This window comes from Triplophysa dalaica, chromosome 8 (assembly GCF_015846415.1).
Source record: "Triplophysa dalaica isolate WHDGS20190420 chromosome 8, ASM1584641v1, whole genome shotgun sequence".
NCBI lineage: Eukaryota > Metazoa > Chordata > Actinopteri > Cypriniformes > Nemacheilidae > Triplophysa > Triplophysa dalaica.
Window position 1 is genome coordinate 5,325,620 of NC_079549.1, and position 21,996 is coordinate 5,347,615.

General features: G+C 37.4%; 2 protein-coding genes across 4 annotated transcripts in view; one reads left to right on the forward strand and one right to left on the reverse strand.

Annotated features, from left to right (window-relative positions):
- The window catches only part of uxs1 (UDP-glucuronate decarboxylase 1), an 81,983-nt gene that overhangs the window by 3,248 nt on the left and 56,739 nt on the right, over window positions 1–21,996 (forward strand). Inside the window, exons 2-6 of the mRNA XM_056754946.1 lie at window positions 11,989–12,016; window positions 13,148–13,196; window positions 17,661–17,704; window positions 18,729–18,789; window positions 20,054–20,234. Of these exons, the coding sequence (XP_056610924.1) occupies window positions 11,989–12,016; window positions 13,148–13,196; window positions 17,661–17,704; window positions 18,729–18,789; window positions 20,054–20,234 (363 nt within the window). The remainder of the gene's footprint in view (window positions 1–11,988; window positions 12,017–13,147; window positions 13,197–17,660; window positions 17,705–18,728; window positions 18,790–20,053; window positions 20,235–21,996) is intronic.
- On the reverse strand, window positions 1,350–9,600 carry LOC130427457 (E3 SUMO-protein ligase ZBED1-like). 3 transcript variants are annotated; one of them, XM_056754948.1, is made up of 3 exons: window positions 9,558–9,600; window positions 2,251–2,855; window positions 1,350–1,976 (listed from the first exon to the last, which is right to left on the reverse strand). In XM_056754948.1, the coding sequence occupies exons 2-3, from the start codon at window positions 2,341–2,343 to the stop codon at window positions 1,572–1,574; spliced, it is 498 nt and encodes a 165-aa protein (XP_056610926.1). In that variant the 5' UTR covers window positions 2,344–2,855; window positions 9,558–9,600; the 3' UTR covers window positions 1,350–1,571. The 3 variants fall into 3 exon arrangements, with proteins under 3 accessions (XP_056610926.1, XP_056610927.1, XP_056610925.1); XM_056754949.1 differs by lacking the exon at window positions 9,558–9,600 and having other exon boundaries at window positions 2,251–2,402; window positions 2,540–3,008; XM_056754947.1 differs by lacking the exon at window positions 9,558–9,600 and having other exon boundaries at window positions 2,251–3,008.

Genomic DNA, 21,996 nt, shown 5'->3' on the forward strand with positions numbered 1-21,996 from the left:
GAGATGCGTGGTTGACACCACACAAACTCTAAATAACATGTAAAATACACCTTTTCAAAACTGTTGAGGTGTCTCGTCACTCCTAGACCACACAGTGCACATGCTTCCCGCTGTTTTCACTTGCACATTAAGAAAAAAATGTTAAAATGTTAGTTAAAGTTTTGAAATGAATGCCTTTGAACATGTCAAATGAATATAAAGAGAATTGTTGATGCAATTGTTTTTAAGAAAATCATGTTTGTCATCTTTAAACCTTGATTTCATGAGATTCACCAACATAGACGTTTGGCGTATTCGCATTGCGACAAATTGTAATAGCCTACAGGTTGGGATGGTAGATATACCGGGTCAAACCAAATAACGGTGTGTATTTTTGTCATGATATGAATTTCTAATATACCGCATTACCGGTGTATGTCGCTTAAACAACGCGTAGACCGCAGCGCGACACTGTTTCAGTTAGGACTGTGTATTACGATCAGTGTTGGGTAAGTTACTCTGAAAAAGTAATTAATTACTAGTTACTCATTACATATTCAATAGTGTAATTAGATTACTGTCCAAATTACTCTGTCCAAAAAGTATTTAGTTACTCATTACTAATTACTTTCTATATCCTACATCAACCTTGATTAGTTAAGTGATTCAAGAATATACATGAAACGGCTTATTGAATTCATTCAAATAATATTATTAACTGACCAAAGTATTACAAATGTGAGAATTATACATTAAAGCACAGATTTTAAAGTATGACTTTGAATTTTGAAGTCAATTACGCTATTGCACACGCATATATTAAACAGAGTATTTAGTTTAATTACATCAAAAGTAACTGTATTTAAATTACAGAAAACATATGAGTAATCACTTACTTTACTTTTTCAAGGGAAAAGTAATTAAATTACAGTAACTAATAACTTGGTAACTAATTACATCCAACACTGATTACGATACATATCACGATAGATGGGTCCCGATAAAATATATCACAATAAATTCGATCCGATACAAACGTTCGATATATTGCAATAATTTGTTTTAAATAAAAAATTTAAGAAATTAGCTAAAAATACATTTTGGTGTGTACATTCTGTGGTATTCGGCTATGTTCATCACATTATAGTGATTACTCGGCAGACACATAAAAGATTCCATTCAATTTTATTAACAAAGCTATTTATAAAGGTATATGTCATCTTACTTGCACAGTGTCACTGAACAGCGAACATATACTAAAATGTTTAAAGTAAACACTTAAATGCAAATGCCACAAAAAACATATGAAAATTAATGGCATTAATTGAACATTTATGAAACTCACTGTCAGTCAGTATATTGTAAATAAAAAACATAAAAATAATAACAAACTGCAGTCAACTCATATGTTGTTTTTAACTGATAATTCATAAACTTTTAAGTATCCAATGTGAATAACTTTAGCGGTCCTTTAAGGAACTTTAGGCCCACCTGAAGTGTACTGAACAAACTTTCCAACAAGGATACAAAAACAGTCTTACTTTATCTTAAGATTTTTGTTCAGGAACAGAATTTGATCAACATGTCCTGGGCTAAGTGCACTCCTCTGTCCTGTGATTATATCCCCTGCAGTAGAGAACACTCTTTCTGAGGAGACACTTGTGCCCGGCATACACAGTATTTTTTTTTGCGAGGTGTGACCAGAGTGGATACTTGCTCTGGTGTTGCTTCCACCAAATCAGTGGATCGGCCACATTAAGTGGCATGGGAGCTGCCTCATCGCATCTTGTCATCTCCTCCTTTGACTTGTCGTGTGCGGTTTTCGTGTATGAGGGTCTCACTGAACTGTATGTTTGTCCAAGTAGGTCAGCTAGAGTGAAAGAAACCCTTGGTCTCTTGGATGGACTTGCAGAGATGTCTTCTTGCACAGGACCTTGATAGCCCTCCTCTGGCACTACATCTACATCAGTATTTCCTGTCTCCACACCAGTCTCTCTCTGATGAAAAACATTCTATTTTTTTATCTTAGTATCAGTAAATAGTCCCAAATACAAACAATGACTATCCCATCAATTTTAATGTTATGTAAATATGTTGATGTAAATATTTTTTAAATATAATTACATTTTATAAAAAAGTATTTATGGTTTTCAAATTTTTAAATGTAAGCATTTATTTCATTCTTTTTAAACATAAACTCCAATTGGTGGCATTGATTGTTTCTATGTGAAAAATGTGAATGGGATAACTCATAATATTGACAGAGCTTACCTGGCTCTTTGCAGCTTCTGCAATGACTTTCTCATAGTTTTTCTGGCGTTTGTCCTCAGACAGAAAGGGCAAAGCCTTAAATCTGGGATCCATAGTAGATGCCACATAAAGAACGTCCTTCTCTTCATCATCCAAGTACCTCTTGTTAAGATCTAGACATATGGCAGATTTGATTTCTTTTGTAATAGTGGAATCAGAGGTGCTTTCTTGTAGATCATGAATTAGCTTGGAACGGTGCCACAACTGATACAGTTGGGGTGCTCTACTCTGACATCACAAGTGTAGCTACCTTCATGGGTTTCAGAATGATGTCAATTTCCTCAGCCGATGATATGTCGGACTAACTGTGGGTACAAACCTCCTTCTCAGTCTTTCTCACTTCACCTGAGAGGAGGGCAGGCTGCTGCTGCTCCAGAAATCGTTGCAGCATGTCGAATGCACTATTCCATCTAGTAGTAACGTCAGCAATCAGTTTGTGTACAGGCAGTTGATTCGTTGTCTGTTACAATGGCTGGGTCCTTCTCTTTTATGTCCCAGTCTACCAGTGCAGTTTTCAGTAATTCCGCAATGTTACTGCCAGTATGGCTACCATAAATTGCGTGTGTCTGTAAAACATTTAAAACAAGTTCCCACTCCTCAGAAATGTAATGTAATCGTAATATACAACTTGGTAACTCGAGAGGTCCATGCATCGCCAGTCAGGGGCACTCGCTCTGCGGTGCTAAGGGATGTTTTCACTCTTGTTTTAACCTCTTCGTAAATCCACTCTAATACTTTCCGCCATTTTGCTATCTCGCACCTGCTTACTTTTAAGACGTTGGCCTTATGACAGCGAATCAGCGACATCAACAGAAACGGAGGAATGAAAGGGTCATGTGATGAAATGTTAGCGTCATTTTAAATCCGTTCAAAACATGACTTATTTAAGGTATCGATACTACAGGTTGGACTATCGACACACTATCGTGAAAAAAATATTGCAAAAGTTAGCTGTATCGATAGTTTTGCACAGCCCTAGTTTCAGTGAGGTCCCTTTTCCTGTTGCACTGTGACCGGCCATTCACACAGAATGCGTCTTTGTATACCGCGGCACTACTGTATCATAATTTATTTTTTCTAAATAAATGCCCAAAACGTTTGGATGTTTGCATGCATCTCGCGCACGAGCAGTAACGTTAAATATTTATTTCCCGTCGCCCACGGGAGCGCACACCTCGTGGCTGAACAGCAGCACAGGTTTAGCAATTGCAAGTTCGCATTACAATATTATTAAATATACTCACGAATGAACATTTTCATAAAACTATTGAGTTCACCTCATATCTGCTCAATATAAGCATATAATATGATGAGTTTTAATTTGAACTGTCTCTCTATATGCTATGATTATAAATAAGGGTCAGTAAGGAGGATTGATAGCGTGATGCGATAAAACAAAGGCTTAAATTAGATACATGATTAAAAAATATTATTTCAGGAAATCATGAAGCCATAGTGACTATGTAAAACACAACAGATATCACATTCACATGCATGTTTAAATGGGGCAATCTGGAAGTTGGGAGCACCAGTGCTTCCAAGATAAAAGATCATTTCGAGCCCTGTTCTCTATTTGCTTAAATATTATGTATGCATGTTACTTTCGCATGCTATTCAGCTGTTAAAGAAGTATAAACTTGCAGTTAATATAGGGGATACTGTCACCATGACAGTATAAAAGGGCATTTTAAGTCAATCAACAGCACTATTTCCTTATAGAGATTGTGAAAATCAATCATCTAATGGTCAATTTCCTACCTATCTCGCAGCAGACAGACACCAACACTGGTAGGTTAGCTACCAGCAAGTCAGCTATGTCTTCGACTCGAAAGGCTAGATATTGGAATGGCTTCCTAAAGCTGCAGTCCCACTTTGATAGGGGATTGACTATTCGGCTAATTACCGGAGATGCAGTTTATAGAAGTGTTTCATAATCATGATCAAAAGACTATAATAAAGACTAATTTTCTCTTCTGTTTATTAATGAGACACAGGTGATTTGACCCTAAACAACACAACAGACAATTTATTTCTGAAAGAGTTTATGATTGAAAGGCCATTTTGTTTTGTGGACTCTTTGGTCTTTATCAATTGTCAGTCTGTCAGAAAGACAGGCATAGAGAGACTAACCTGCTTATGTCAGCCTGATCTTTCCCCGTTCCACACTTATCACCTCCGGAGGATTCAATGCCCTTTCTGGGGTAATCCTCGCAAAATCAGGACGACTTCAGGATGCAGAAATTACAAGTTTAAATTGGCCACAGTGAAAAGTCAGTTTAGTGAAGTTGTAAAGACTGTCAAACAGAAAACTACCATTTCAAACCCAATGTATTGTTATGTTGGAAAGTTGCCATACACTGAGAAACAGGCAAATGTAACGTTAGGTCTAAATGTAACTCATTTAGATTTGCCCTTGTGATTGTACAAAATGTGAACAAGTTAAAGGGGCATGTAAGCTTGCGATGTACAGACTGGCCTAACTTTATATCTGTGAAGCTTGCACTGTTTATCTCTTTCCCTGCCATTGACGAGTTATCTCGTAATTTAAAAAAAATCTTCCCCGCCAAAGACGAGTTATTACGGCAAACGGTGTTTGTACTGTTATACAGCAGGTGGCGCTGTTACACACCTTGGGAAAAAGTATAAAAAATCACAAAAAATTTTAGTGACAATGTAAAAACGCTGGTGCTGGCTGGCAACTTTAAAAAAAAGGCTGGCGGGGAAAGAGTTAAAGAGGATCCGAAGTTTGCGCGGCCTGTGTTGTATGAAGAAGACTTGTGTCTGCGCAGCCTGCGCTGTATGAAGAAGACACGTGTCTGCGCAGCACACGCTGTATAAAGACGACGAGTGTCCGCAAAGGCCGTGCTGTATAAATAGGTTATTTGACCTGCAAAGTGCCAATGGAGGGCACAAAGTGACCGGAGATACGGACCGGTGAATGTTGGTGTGTCGATCCAAAAAAAGAGCTTCTTGCGTCCTGGTCTCGTCAGAAAGGTCTCTTCCCGGCCTTTTATTATGTTCCGATTTACATCCAACAACAGCACACATTTGTAGTTTTTTAGACATTTTTGTCGCTGGCTACTGGCTACATCTGCTCTTGCCTGAAAATGGCTGACAGCGTGTCTCTGGCGGAAAGTGAATGCGTGAGACTTGAGAGCCCTGTAACATCTATAGAGTTTAGCAGGCTGTGTGTTCGTAATAATGGTCCATGGGGAAACGCAGTCCTCCATGTGTACTATAGTCAGATGGATTAAACAAAGCTTAGAGGCAACAAAAATTGCCTCAATGATTTTTTGTATTCGAATTACTCTAGTTACTCGAGGAATCGTTTCAGCCCTAGTGGTTTTGTGTCCATACAGCGGGAGTCAGTGGGGCCGTTGTTGTTTGGTTTCCAACAACGTCTGTGCTGCAGAAGCAAGATTCATGCTGTTAACAGCGTTGAAATTACATGAGCGGAAATTATGAAAGAACCCTCATTTTTGCTTAAACAACCGATTCTGTGATATAAACTAATCTGTTAGATCTCTATAGTCTCTACTATTAGAGTTAATCTGGATGTGCTGTTACTAAGGTAGCTATCTATAAAAATATATCTTTGTAAACTGCTCAGCAAGATTTTCCTGGTCTGTTATGGCAAAGTTTATATGTAAGAAAAGAAAAACAATTAAAGAATCAGACAGTTTATGGAATTTCCTGCTATAACAACACTCACATTAACGCTGGGAATACAATGACTACATTGTTGGTGTTCAATTCATAATGCAGCACACATTTTTATTAATGTACATGCTGCACAGAGTATGTTTTGACCCGAGTTACATGACTGGGACTTTCATATGAGGATATTTGGCTCATGGGGAGTGCTATTTTGAGTAACATCTGCTCTAGTTTTTTTGACCTCATAAGATACCCCAGGGCTCAGTAAAGGGTGTGCACCAAGAAAGTGACCTTGGCAAACAAGTCTAACGCTCTTGCCCACCTGTCCCAGAAAACAACTTCCGACCCTTTTTCACACGCCTACTCATAGACCATGCTAAAAATATTGTTGCCACTGTGAGAATTTCACATATTCCATAACATCTGGTTATGACAGCTTTTCCTGTGCACACGAATATACCATATTAAGATACATGGTGTTATTGCAAGTTCTTGCAATATTGGCATTTTGGCACAATTGTTTGTCGACTTGTCTGATTAGGAGTAAGAAAACGTGAAAGAGAAGCTAATTCAGTATTTTGCATGTTGTCTGATGCGGCTGCGCTTGTCTCACAAACAGCACGTAAGAACCAAATCCACTTCTCTTTTGCATCTCCTTGGGAATATTCTTACAAATGTACAAATTCTAATGACGATACAGCACACAAGGATCTCTCATATAATATGCTGTGAAATATGTTAACGTGCATGCGTGTTGTTGAACGCAACATGTTTATACTATGGATTAAACTCAATGGGCAGTTTCCCAGTGAGTAACAGTAGCAAGGAACCAAAACTCCACTACAGACTTGTGTATAAGAGTGGAGAAAAAAAGAAACATTTGGAGGGGCCAGACTCAACCGGAATAGCCAGTTCTCTGAATATTAAAATAACACCTCAACAACTACAGGGAGAATAATTACTGTAAACTGTGAAATTCATCGGAAATAGTTCACCGTGCTGGTCAGTGAAAAGAGGAAAGAACTCGTGTGGATGGAAAAAAGGAGATATTTAAGTCTATCCAATATTATTCTGATTCTGGATGACTGTAGGTTGTGGCTGTAGTTGTCATCAGGTGATTTGTCCATCATCACAAGCGTCTGGCTGGACTGGGAAGAGCATCAGGCAAGAACCAGAAATTGGAGGGACGACGCATTTATGATATGTTTCTAAGATGGAAGAATGCTATACGACACACATTTGATTTATGACTATTTTGTCATTATTTTATGACCGTGATGATTTCAAATGTTTTTTGTATTTGTTGGATCAGGGAACAGACACAGTCCCTATATTATAAGTTGATAAGACAGTGATGGGTTTTAAAGTGAGCAAATCGATTGTGATTTCTTCTGTTTGCCTTGGCAAGGTGTTGGGCAGGCGGCACATGCCAAGTTGGCCATTTGCAGGACAGCTTGTAATAAATCATGCAGCACCCAGGAATTGGTGGCGACAGCATCAAGGCCAAACTGCTCAGAGTCAAAAATGAAGGTTTTGCATTATTACCTCTCGGATGCTCATCTCTAGCGAGCAAGTTTCCTGTTCATGCTCATCTTGCCTTCACTGTTAAAAGTTTGCTGTAAGTTTTACAGTACAGGGCTCTAGACTGTGACTAAAACGGTCACATTTGCGACCAAAACATTAATTTGCGAGTGATATTTTTGCAGAGATCGCCATTGCCCTTTCCATCAGAAGCGCCGCACCTAAAAAAAGTCAGTGTCCCCACTATGGAGAGGACTGTGCAGGTAAACCTCACTTCCCGACCCCAAGAGGTGCTCTAGCAGTAGACACCAGAGGCTGCAGTCTTTCCTCGTAAGAGCGCCCGACTCCCATGCCTCGTAGGCTCGTATCAGGAGCGGTGCGATCGGTTACACTAGCATTCTCTAATCTCTTTCACTAATTTTACGGTGGGGGAGGGGTTCGTAGAGAAAAAGGCTCGTAACCACAGCTTAATAATGCTTTTCTTACTCAAATTGCCCCACTAATTCAAGTTACTGCTTTTGAAAATATCTCAGTTTTACATAAAATAATTATATAACACTAACCCTTTTGTTGAGTCATTCCTCCGTTGTCCGCCACTCACAACAAACGAAAAAAAAAACCTTATCATTGGTAAGTTTTCACAGTCATAAAACGAAATACACTAGAGGAGAATTACATTAGTGAGTATAAATGATCCCATAATCCTTTGCTATTTTCAGTATAATACTGTTTGCACATTAAATACTGTTCAAATTACAAAAATCTGTAACAGTGTTGAATCGGTGTCAACTGTACAGAGGTTTACTGGGACGCTTAAAACAAAGAGCTATAGAGCTTAGGGATGCAACGATTATGTTTATATTTTTACTATGATTAAAGTCACTGTTGCATGATTATGACGATTATTATGCACACATTAATTTCTACATTTTAACTGGGACTGACAAACATTTTACTTGCCTGCCACACAAAGTTATAAATAAAAAATAATGTCTAGTTGTTACAGTATTTCTTTTTTACCCATGCAATCTTAATAAATCGGCTCATAATACCATTAAAGTATTAGCCTAACTCTAATAATAATAGTAATCAGTTATGAGCAATAGCACAGATAAATGTAATAAAGCAAACCTACAAATAAAATTAACATTGCTTTTATGTGTTTTAGGTTGGTCTAACTGTGGTTATTAGATACAGAAACTGAATAGTGGAGTCAAATGTTTAAATAAAACTTCATAGCCTTCACAGTATAAAGAAATATAGATCAAACCATATTAAAGGGGTCATATGGCGTGAATACGTGTTATTCTGTGTTTTTTTTCTGTGTTACAAGTCTCCGATGCATGTATTAGACATGTATAATTGCAAAAATTAAAGTATTGATACAAAATATGCATTCTATCTAAAAGCAAACGCTCACCCAGACCTGCATAAAACTAGGGATGGACATTTAAAGCAAAAATAATATTCGAAGATCGATGAGAACTATTCGAAAATGATTCGAAATTCGCACCCCTCCCCCACATGGACGCATTTACAGTATTACACACACAAACGGAGAGAGAGAGAGAACATTTACGCTTCAAATCAGTATGACGGCACACTGCTTTATGTATTATGGAATATGCAATCTAACATTAAGCAATACATTAAGATAACGTGCTGAAACAATAATATATTAACAACCGAATTGCACTTATTTACAGTACGTCGATCAGCATCAACCGCTCATAATGCTAGAACATTTCCTTGTTAAATATGAGTAGGCCTATGCACATTTATACCAACTTAAAAACAGCAGTGTGATTAATCAAGGAAAATATAATAAAGCCATAAAGATTTTAGACCAGACTTAACACGCGTAAAACAATATTAACCGAATGAAGGCATTTATTAATTTATTATTTCTAGACTAACAGTAAACTCCGGCTGTTCAAACTCCATTAGATTCATAAAACCCTCTCCTCCGACAAAGCCGATCGGAAGCAGATCCTTAGCGATCATCTTGCTACTTATAGCCGTTATTTGCTCCGCCCGTTTGGGATCCAAATTGGTTGGTCTGACCATAAAACTAGCAACTGATTGCTGACCTGTGGATGGACCTGCTGGGTGCTTCGCCCTCAGATGACTGTGCATCGTAGTTGTTGATCCATGATAAGCCAGCTTTGCATTCCAGAGTTTGCGCTGCACTTTATTCTCATTCATTTTATTAAAGGACCCCACACAGAACTCATTTTTGATATCAATTTACCGTTTCCGTTATTCCACGCGGGTCTACAGTGTAAGTAAAAAATGTTTTGCTCTACTGTCTCTTGATTGACAGCCTTTAGATTTTAGGTGCGTCGTATTGGCAGCGCCACCCTTTGGTTACATGAACGCGTTACACGTGAAAACACGGCGAATTTTTTAAGATCACACACACTATTCGAAATTCGATAATTAAATATACTATTCGAATATTCGAAATTCGTGACTCATCCCTACATAAAACGCCTCGTGTAACCACACCCCCACAAATCTACGTAATTTCATAGTATGAATTGACAAAGACTGCCCAAATGTAAACGCAAGTTACAGCATACCTGTCAGTACAATTGGAAGCTGATGTTCCAAATATGGTAAGAGTTGTTACATTTCCATCACAGGCTTGCAGTATTCGACCAAACCGTACCCGGAGGAAACCCCCAAGGCACGGGGAGAACATGCAAACTCCACACACACAAGTCGGAAGCGGGAATCGAACCCCCAACCCTGGAGGTGTGAGGCGAACGTGCTAACCACTAAGCCATGCCCCCCGAATAAACAGTTTTTTTAACTTAAAATCTTATACACATTGAATTAAATTGAAATCAAACTATAATCTTCGTTTTAGCTGTGTCATATGACTCCTTTAAGTTATTAAAGTTGATCAGTCAGGAGCAGTGATACAAATTTGGAACAACTGGAGGGTGAGTCAATTAAAAAAATTTTGGGGGGTGAACTTTTCCACATCATCAGTCCAAATGTACTTTTTATGTAAAACTTGAAGGCTCATTCAGGCCAAGCAAGGTAACAATAACTAAAGAAAGTAATATTGTGTCATATTTTTTTCTAGCTGAATTAGTTCAATTTGGATCAGGAGTAGAATTTGAGCTTGCGCATACAGAATGTATGCATCCTATGAGCTGTCCTCGACATGACGCTTCTTGTCCGGAGTGCGACTCTGTTAACTTACATGCTGCTATTTGTTTACGTTGCACTGAAACTCCAACTGTCACCGCTACAGCCTTGATTGTGAATGTAGATGTAAGATTGGCTGTTTGGTCTCTCTGCCACAGTTATTCTAGTGTATTGAGGTCTCCTTGTCTTTGACAAGCTTGGCTCTTTAAGCTGGTGCACCCCTGGTGTAACTTTGTTTTCATTTTGTACAAGCTGCAACGTTTCCGTTCCGTGCAATAGAAAAACACGGTTAATTAACGGTGACATTTTTGAGCACGGTTAGAAGTGAAAGTCCGTAATTGCTGCATCCCTAATAGAGCTATGATGATTCTCACCTGGTGTGAACGATGCTGTGAAAGATGGAGATTTATGATTTGGAATTTCACCTGTTTGATGCAAGCTTTTTACCTGTATAATTTGGGTTGATACGAGAATTGGGAGATTTTTGTTTTCGAGAGTATGATGGGCATGTGTGTATTGATAAAGGTTATAATTTTATTCTATTTATAAGATTGAAGTGAAAGTGACCTATTGGTCAGATATGGTGACCCATACCCGAAATGTGACCTCTGCATTTAACCTATCCAGTGAGTCGTGAACACACGTAAACCCGGAGCAGGGGGCAGCTTGCACAAGTCCTATTCTCTAACCATTATACCATGAATGCCCTCTCTGAGTGAGCCCACGACTAAGTGTGTAAACAGGCTTTTACCCTCTCTAGAGCAAAAAATACATTTTTATGCTCATTTGAAAAATATAGGTTTTAGAGGACAAATTTAGAGACGGTGTGTGCTTGGGATTTATTATTTTAGCTTTTAAATGTTGTTTATTCATAGGTCCATTAGGAACAGCATGAACTTGTGCTCCCTGTTATTTATTTACAGGATTACAAAATAGATCACCGCACAGAATTCTATTAGTGACTATTAATCACTAACAACTTCTGAGGAATTTGTAATCAAGTTACATTTTTGAAACATTTTCACACCAAGGATGATCATTTTAACAGAATAGCCAAGTTCACGCCACAAGGATAATATAAATGCGATTAATCACGATTGATCATTTGAAAGCCCTAAAATATATACATCTACGTGCATCAGTTTATAAATACAAAATAAATATGCACAGTGCACAAACATATATTATGTAAACACAAACTTTTATTCTGGTTGCAATTAATCATTGAACAGTCCTTACGCTAATGTACTTATCTATAGTTAGTTCCTGGTTTTATAAGGACTTTAATAAACTCTGGTAACTTTGGATCAGTTTGGTTTGTTGTGACGATGTGTTAATGTGAAATTTCTTCTCTTTTTTCAGCTGTCTGGGGAACATATGCAAATATGAGGTAATTACATCTTATTTTTGTGCTAACAGATCTATTAGTCACTTTTCCATCTCATTCTTCTAAAACATCGAGGTCTCTTGCTTTAAATTCTGAAAAGATGAACAGATCAGCACAACTCTTTCATGTCTTACATTGCAGTAAAGATCATGACAGAATCAATTTAAATTAAGTAAAATAACTCATTTTTGAATATTAATTTAACGGTAATAATGATGAAATTAGCATTTCATTTTTGAGTTGCACTGAAATTGTGCTGCCATGGTGACGCATGTTAAATCTACTTGCATGCAGTATGATCATGCACTAGTTAAAAAACCTCCTCAGAGTTTTCCGTAATTGACTTTTTAACTCTAAATAAAATTGCCTTCATTTTCTAATCTAGTGTATACACATTTTTAATGATAACACGATACCCCACATCTTATTATGAAGTATTTTAAACTCGCAAATGTCATGTTACGGAGTATCCAGCTGCCCTTTAACATTGACTTTATACACAGAACTAAAATAGCTTAAATCTTACTGGAAGCTTATGATCAAATTAGCACAGTTATTAGCTCTTTTAATCAAACATGGTTTAATTGAACTCTTAATTAAACTCTAAGGGGTGTTTGCTCAATCAGGGATTAGACTAGTCCTAGACTAAAATAAATGTAAGAGCTATCCTAACTGAAAACAACTTGCACTGACATATCTTAAAATACTTCAGTACCTTTGCATTGTCTCAACAAGGACACAAGTAATGTTTTAGGAAGTGATGTTTGCTAAACTACTTAAATTTGCTAATTAAACTAAGGCCTAGTCCTGGATAATCCCGTTTGGGAAACCGCCCTACACTAACAGGAAAGGATCCGGGCATTGTCAGACAAAAGCTCTCCATTACCACAACTTGACTGAACATTAATGTGACCAGAATTATGACACAGACCTTCTCGCTGGGCTGGAGTAAAACCACAATATGAGATTGACAGAAAGCATTTTTTAGTTTAAGTTAACACCCTTCATATTGGACTGTTGACTGTGAATCTTCACCATTTGTCCCAGGCTGAGCTGAAGGAGGGGAGAGAATTGTGTTGCTTATTATGCTTTACTTTGTTTACTCGTGTATCTGTGTGTTGTTCTTTCCCACAGGTCTATCCAAGAACAAGGGGAAATGAAGATTGAGCAGAGGATAGATGAGGTACATTAGAACAAGCTTTAATGCGGATTTTTATACTGTGCTTTTCATTTTTCACTTTAGTGTTTTTATTTGTATTTATTTTTGCATTCTTGTTATCGTCAACACCAGCAACATCTTTGCTAAAAACAATGTGTTCCCCATCAATTGATATCCATTGAAGTCCCTGGGAAACATGGTGCAGCTACCCGAGAGCACGCTGGAATGAATAAATCACTACCCATGCCTTTGATACCAATTAAGTTTCATTGTCGGGGGCAAGAAACCAGCAGTGTGCTTATTTACTGAAACAATAGGATAGTTTAAGAAACTGAACATAATGTTACAGTTTTTCGTGGCATATCCTTATGAGGATACTTGTGAAATTTGAGAGCCCTAACCGTTTATGAAATCGAAATTCACCCTGGGTACTTTCAAATATGTACCTAGTGTTAAGAACATTTTGTCGGTCCACTTTATTCTAGGGACATAATATCTTTGTAACATTACATCAAAATGTAACCACGGGGATTACCATAACCTGGTGACCTCTTGTCATTTGTAATAATTGCGCAGGTTGTCTGTGATCTTACTCCCATACGAATCAGCCATGTATTGTATTTGTAAAGTTAAAATTCACCTGCAAATTACCTACCGTATTTTGACGAAAGCCGAGGACCTTTGATAGTATTAGTCCTGTGTGAATCGGCATCTCTGTGATAGGGCAGGAAATCCTTTTTCAAGGTTTTATCTAACGTTTGTGAATAACGGAGGGTGTTTTGAAGTGTTTTAATAGTATTTTGGGTGATGGGTCATATCCATACCTGCCAACGATGCCATTTTTTTATTTCTCCCGTGTAACTACCGTAATGCGAATGGACAGAGGGAGCTCCCAGAACGCGATCGCGGGTCTCTCATGCTGTGAGGTATGATCGTATCTTTAAACACCATACTAGGAACTGTACATACAACTATATGCAACTATACGCAAAGCCTTTTTACCATCATATCCGGACATATCAAGTCCGTAAATTTGAGAAGAATCACAGGCTTTACTTATCCCGTGCGAATGCGCCACTTGAAATACAGATGAGGGGAGGTAATTTCTTAATCACATGTGGTCCTCAGATCATACAAGCCATGCATAAATAGGGGTTTAGATTTACCCTGTTTCTTCTTTCATACAGAGACCACTTTCGGGTGGATAGAAATAAGTCCTGCACTAATTTCTTTCTCCCTGGTAAATGTCATGTTTCAATCAGAATTTTTCTGCGGTACCGCAGTTTGATGTGAATGGAATGACATTTTATATAGACTTTGAATATTAATGTTACCTGTTTTTCACCCTTTCTGTCGGATATGAATGATATTTTGAATCGTAAAAAAGTGTCAACCATGTGATTTTCTTTACTGTTAAATCAACCAAGCAAGAAAAAAATACTTTATATCCCTATACTAAAGGAGCAACATAAGTCTATTAATATCTATAGGTCAGTACATCACAGAGACGTGAGCGCATTTGTATCTCACTGACTTCCAACTAGTTATGACACAGCAGTCTTACTTTTCATATTTCAGTTAGCCTAATCTACCTTTTGATATAACTGATTTAAAAAAGTTATGAACAGTCTTGATGAAAAAATTGGATGATTAACTTGTATACTCTTAACAGTTTGTGCAAACGGCCCTGGTGATGGTGCCAGGAAGCAACGGCACAGCAATCATCCAACCAACCATTTAGCAAAGCCCCAGCATGTTTGGAAACTGTGTACTCCGTTAATATCGGATGAAGCTCATTCCATTTAATTCGTGTCAACACACACAGATTCACATTAAAAGTCAGTGCTGTGAAAGCAGTCCATATCGTCTCATTATAGATTTCAAATGTCTGCTTATCACCTGCAAAAGCTCATAGAAGATGCCTTTTCCTTCATCTGACTGACCTTCAGGTTCAAAGTGTTTTTAAACACGTATGGATGCATGTGTGATTGCTTTGAGAAACATTGACATTTATTCTCCTGCCTGAAGCTTGATATTTCATTGAAAGATTTTTTACAGTTTAAAAGTTGTTAAACCCAATTCATAAGCTTTGATCAATCGGATATCTGTTTTTTCCATTGCCTTTTGGAGTTGAGAAAATCGGGAATTCTTTATTAATATGTTTTCTTAAAGCTGCAGTTTTTTTGCTACAATCAGCATCTCTGTTTGAAACAAAAAATTGCAGGTTACTTAACATAAATTATTATATTAAAGCTCCAGTGTGTAATTTTTTTATCTAAAGCGACTTGCATTGAATTGTACTATACATTTGTACCTGCATTTGTGCAATCCCTGGAATTGAACCCATGACCTTGGCGTTGCTAGCACCATGCTCTAACCACATAAATGATGGGACCCCTAACCTAATATTTTTGGCGCAACATTTAGAGGCAATCACTGCAAGCAAACGTTTTCTGTAGCTCTCAATGAGACTTCTGCACCTGTTAACTGGTAGTTTCGCCCACTCATCCTCCAGCTGTCTCAGGTTTGATGGGTGCCCTCTCCATACTGGAAATTTCAGCTCTTTCCATAGATGTTCAATAGGATTCCGAACAGTTCTCCTAGAAGGCCACTTCAGAAAAGTCCAATGTTTTGTTCTTATCCATTCTATTCTCATTCCATTCGATTTAAGCGGTTGTTTAGTGTCATTATCCTGTTAGAGGAACCATGACCTGAGACTGAAACAGAGCTTTCTGACAGAACGGTTCGCTCCAGAATGCCTTGATAGTCTTGAGATTTCATTGTCCCCAGCACAGATTCAAGGCACCCTGTGCAAGATGCAGTAAAGCCGCCAAAAACATAACCGAGCCTCCTCCATGTTTCTCTGTAGGCATGGTGACTTCTTTGAAAGCTTGATTTTTTTCGTCTGTGAACATAGAGCTGATGTGACTTGCCAAAACGCTCCAGTTTTAACTCATCTGTCAAAAGGATATTCTCCCAGAAGGATTGTGGCTTGTCAATGTGAATTTTAGCAAATTCCAGTCTGGCTTTTTTATGTTTTTCTTTCAAAAGTGGAGTCCTCCTGGGTCTTCTTCCATGATGAAAAAAGTGACGGATGGTGCGATCAGAAACTGGCGTACCTTCACCTTGGAGTTCAGCTTGTATCTCTTTGGCAATTATCCTTGGTTCTTTTTCTACCATTCACAATATCCTTCTGTTCAATCTGGGGTCGATTTTACTCTTACGTCCGCACCCAGGGAGGTTGGCTACAGTCCCATGGACCTTAAACTTCTTAATAATATTTACAACTGTTGTCACAGAAACATCGAGCTGCTTGGAGATGGTCTTTGTAGCCTTTACCATTACCATGCTTGTCTATTATTTTCTCTTTGTGCTCCTCAGACAAAAATTCTTTACTTTCTCTGGTCCATGTTCAGTGTAGTGCACACAATGATACCCAACAACAGCGTGACTACTTTTCTCCGTTAAAATAGGCTGATCACAAGTTTGGATACATGTGTGATACTAATTAAAGACACAAATTAGTTTGAAATATAACTATAATGCAATTATGTATTATCTTTTCTAAGGGGTACCAACAAATATGTCCGCACAATTTTAGAATATCTTCTTAGAATAAGCAATAATTCATCTCTTTCCAAAGCTTCTTTGCTTTATTGTACGACATACCAAAGACATGCAAGTGTACATGATACAATCGCTTTTAAATTCATCATTCTTCAGGAGGAATGAAGCATTTTTTCAATGAACTGTAAGGGTATCAACAATTTTCAGCACGTCTGTATTTCCTTAAAATTAGCTATTTTAATCTCCACACACACAGTGGGTCCCCTTGCATGGAATTCGCCATGTTGCTTGTAGCCATAAAATGACAAACTGCACTACAGAACACCATTCATTAATACATTAGCTCCTTCAGTAAAGAAATGAAAACGTGATGACATCTGTGTTCTGTCTCAGCCACCGTAGTGCTTTTTATAGTTTTGTGTGTTTTTTAAGAAAGATATTGAACCCACCATTAATTCAAGCAAACGCAGTTCCCAAATAGCCGCTATATTCAAACTGAAAATAAAATGTGTCATGGGCACGACATCTTTGACCACCCCACAGTAAACCACCCACCCCCAGGTGTCACCGGTACAACCGTTGTTTTTACATGTCGATTAATCCCTATTATGTACTTGCTTCATAATTTATTTTTATTTTGAATCTATTTGAAATTATTACAGATTGCAGCTTTAAAATCATAAATCACTGTGTATTGCTTATATAGTCAAATCAGTCAAAGTTTTGGACAAAGCCACCTTTCTTCTGTTTAAATGGCCATCTAATTGGTTTCTTAATAAAATAAATAATAAAGAGTTAATGATCTGGTTGAGTGTCTTTTTCGGTTCCTTTTCTCTAAATGCACATTTTCTTCTTCTGGTCATCTGATTAGATTTTTGTTAATCCCCCTGATGAATGTGTCTGTTGTTTTGTTTCTTATAGGCAGTGGCACCTCTCAGGGAGAAAATACGCGAGCTTGAGCAAAGGTACAAAATGTTCTCATCTGGATGAGAGCCACTGACATAACATGCAATTTTAATTGTCCTTTGGTTCCATGGGAACAAAACAAGATTTTGTCCGTATAGAAAATAATCAATGCAAATTGTTTTTTAATGCATCTCAATGTTCATTTATTCAGTCCATCCACACCTCCATGTTATAAACTGAGAGCAATTTTTTTATCAATGAGTAAAAATGATCAGTTTACACTTTAAATCAATATAATTTTTTTGTATGCGGTATTGTAGCTGTTGGAAATGTCTAAAATCATTAAAAAAAATCTTAACACAAGAAAGATTTATTTAAAGAATATTTCGTGCAGTTTTTTGTTTTAATAAATAGGTTCTATTGCATTTGGCATTAGAATTCCATTCCTTAGACGGACTATTAAAATAGACGATTCAAATCAAACATTTTAAATAACTCCAGGGGTAGATATTTAAAAGAAAATCATCTAGATTTAGTCACATCAAACATTCAGACAGGTTTGAGCCGCAGTCTAGAGGATAGTAAAGATGTTTGAGAAGGGTGGATAAGAGCATGAAACTGGAGGAGGAAATATGATTGAGTGCTGATGTGTCACTTCTGCATGTAAAAGACTTCAATTGGCGCGAGGAAAAAACAGACATGGTCAAAATCATCTTTCCTCGGTCCTCAATTACTTTTTGATTTGGTATGGAATCGTGTTGCATCCCACTTAGGATTGAGAGAGATAACTCATTGGCTTATTGGCTGTTTTTGGCACTTACAGAAAATGATCAGGATTTTTGACCTTTTGCATATTATTGTAGGTAAAAGTGTTTCTGAAACGCTGTGTCAAAAATGGTTTTGTAGTCCAGGGACACACACACATTATATATTTGCACAAAATTTAAATAACTATCTGTCTTTTGCTGAGATTGCCGAGATGTGTTTGTTTTTGTTGGAATGTAGTAGAGATTATTGGACCGAACTGGAATGATTTTATATATTCATTAACCTTTTATGTGTCCATTTCTTGTTCATTTTCAGTTTCACCCAGAAGTACCCGCCAGTGAAATTCTTGTCTGAGAAAGACCGAAAAAGGATTTTGGTAAGAATTCAATTTCTTTTCAGTCTTCTGTGTCCAGACATAAATTCTAATATACTATACAAAAGCATAAAAGTCAAGTCTATCCGTGACTGCGCTGCTTAATTACAGTTGGTCTTTCCAATGACCGTTTTTTTTCTCTTATCAAAAAGAAAGCTCACACGTTTACAGTAAAAGGTTGCAGTGGCAGATTAAAACACCATCACAATATTTGACAGGTGTGGTTACATTGCAATGGCTCCAGATGAATAGAGTGGCTGTGTCACAGATAATTATTAGGGAAGAAGAGAGCGGAAACAGCAGGGAGCAGAAAGCTGCTCATTTCCTCTGATTGCACCCTGTTCTCTTTCTGTCATATGTTGTAAATCAACCCCCTGCAAGACCACTGCTTAATTTAGCATGTTTCTTTGAGTTATTTTTATGCTTTCAATGGTTAGTTTCGATAAAATAAAAATCTTATTAGGTTTTACTTGCCCTCATGTCTATACCCTTAGCTCAAAATGGTTCTGCCTGGAATCACAAGACGATCTTTATGGTAATTCTTAAGGCCTGTTCACACCAGATGAAGATAACATTGTTCACATTTCTAAAGGGCGTGTCGTTCCTCTGTTGGTTTAATGTTATAATTGTGCACACCTTTACATTTAGAACGATTTTTAAAACTTTATAGTTATCGTGTTTGAACATTTTTTTACTGTCAATGTTTTGTCTCCTATCAGCACTTTGACAACATACTATCTTTAGTTATTGTTACCTTGCTTGGCCTAAATGAGCCTTCACTTTGAACATCGAAAGTTAGGACTGATGATGTGGAACAGTTCTCCGCCCTAAAAAAAATCATTATTTATTCACCCTTGAGTTAATACAAATCTGTAACAATTTATTTGGAATAATAAAAATTTGGAAAAGTGCCCCAAAACTGTTTGCTTTCCTACGTTCTATAATATATATATATTTTTGTGTTCAACAGAACAAATTAATTTATAATGCAAATATTAATTATGCTGGCCAAGAGCTGTTTGGTTACATGCATTCTTCTAAACATCTTTTGTGTTCATCAGTAATTTGTAAAACACAGAAATTTTGACAGATTTGGAACAACTTGAGGGTGAGTCAATAAAGACAGAATTTTCATTTTGAGTGAACTGTTTCCCTTAGATTTCTGCCCAATATTGCCCGGCAAAAATGGTTTGTGAATCGTTTATGTGAAATATTTGAATAAAAATGAAGTGAGAAACAGAAGAGGTGTTTGTTTCTTCTCTGGTAGATCACAGGTGGGGCTGGATTTGTGGGTTCCCACCTCACTGATAAACTGATGATGGATGGTCATGAACTGACCGTTGTGGATAATTTCTTCACTGGTCGCAAACGGAATGTGGAGCACTGGATTGGCCACGAGAACTTCGAGTTGATCAACCATGATGTGGTGGAGCCTCTTTATATCGAAGGTAAAAACCGAATGCATCTGGAACATTTACGATTTATTACTGAATAAAATTAGTGTTGATAGTATGAAAGCATTAAATGCGTAGTTAACCCCAAAAATACAATTCATTTACTCTCTTTTTTGACTGTGTATGAGTTGCAGAACAGACAGGAAGACATTTTAAAGAATGCTGTAAAAAAAGATGAATGGAATACTACTATATTACTAATAATAGTAAGATAGTAAGAATTGTGATCTAATAATACTAATAATCGGTTGAATAGTAAATAATAGTTAAAATATGAAACAAGAGTGCTGTTGTTGAAGGTGTGTTATGTTGTAATTTAATCTACATAGAAGTTTAGGATACCATGCGAAAGATCTTCACAATAAATGTCCCTGAGCACATGTGGCATAGCTGTGTACAGGTAACTTTAAACTTTTGGAAATCATAAAATGTTTAAATTGTTTATGTGTTAACAATGTGTGAATCGACATGTGAAATGTTGTTGTTGTGAATGCTGCTATTTGCAAATATTATTTAAATATAGACCCCTTTTTATCATTTATTTGCTATTGATCAACAATCATCAGATGTCGGTCATAAAAAATTTGAAGTACCTTCCTTACCGGCAACCAAACATCATGTTATTTAACCAAAGATAACCAAAGAATGTTATATGGATAAGATGCGCCACATTACATCTACATCTACATTTATGCATTTGGCAGATGCTTTTATCCAAAGCGACTTAATGTCAATATCCTATACATTTATACATAGGTATGTGCATCTCCTGGGATCGAACCAACAACCAATGCTCTTACCAATGAGCTACAGGAAAGCTAGATCTACAACTCACAAAGTAGACTTTAAACTTGAGCTTGCACACGCACGCAGAAAGTACCTGAGCTCAGAGTCTACTCCTGATGCAAATTGTGAATGGCGTCTCCGGTGTGTGCGATCTGGTTCGGTTTAGATCAGCTAGAAGTAGAGCACAGCAACAGGTTTTTTCGTTTTATTAAAGCTAGAACTGCCAGAATGGTTAAAATTATGCCAAATCCCCGCAATCACGTGCTGAAATTAGAGCCCTGCTTTATCCTGTTCAGTTTTATCTCGCCAGCAACCTTGTCTGTGAAATCCACTTTTAGTGTGCAAGAACTTTCTAAAAAGGATTGAATATTCATTGTTGACATTGTTAGGGGCCAATCAGAAAGAACTCATTTCTGCAATTTTCCATTTCAATGGACTACTTTCCCGTTGTTTTTCTATGTAAACACGCGTTTGACGGACGTGCATCACTGTTATGCTCGCGTCTTCTTAAGCACCTCGCACACGAGCGCTGCGTATGGAAGATGCCATGTTATGTAATAAAATCAACTTTTACATTCAGTGCTGCTCATCAATGTCAGTTCCAAAAGTAATGAACCAATTAGAAGTATTTGGAGGCGGGGAAAGCCTTACGTGCTTCTGTTTACAGTAGCAAGTTTGCATGACAACTGTTTTATTTGACGGCAACATGGCGGAGGAGGCGTTCTAGGCTTCGCTTTTTTTTTCAACAAATCTGAGCGCTGCGCCTCTCGTTTTTAGACATTTTTACTGTGAGGACTTTCACAGGAAGAGGAAATGTGATTTATATTCCACCGAGGCTTTAAAACGCTTTAAAAGCTTTTAAAGTTCAAGAGGTGGACGGAAATAAGCACCATAGAGTGGAAGGCACTTTAATCAAGAGGCTAAACTCTGAGGCAAAGTAGACCCAGGGATGGGCTCTTGAAAAAAATGA

Excerpts from the sequence above, each read along its gene's own strand:
- LOC130427457 (XM_056754948.1), bottom strand. The coding sequence starts at position 2,343 with ATGGATCCCAGATTTAAGGCTTTGCCCTTTCTGTCTGAGGACAAACGC. Across the intron at positions 1,977-2,250 it reads CAGAAGCTGCAAAGAGCCAG|AGAGAGACTGGTGTGGAGAC; the intron begins GTAAGCTCTGTC and ends GTTTTTCATCAG.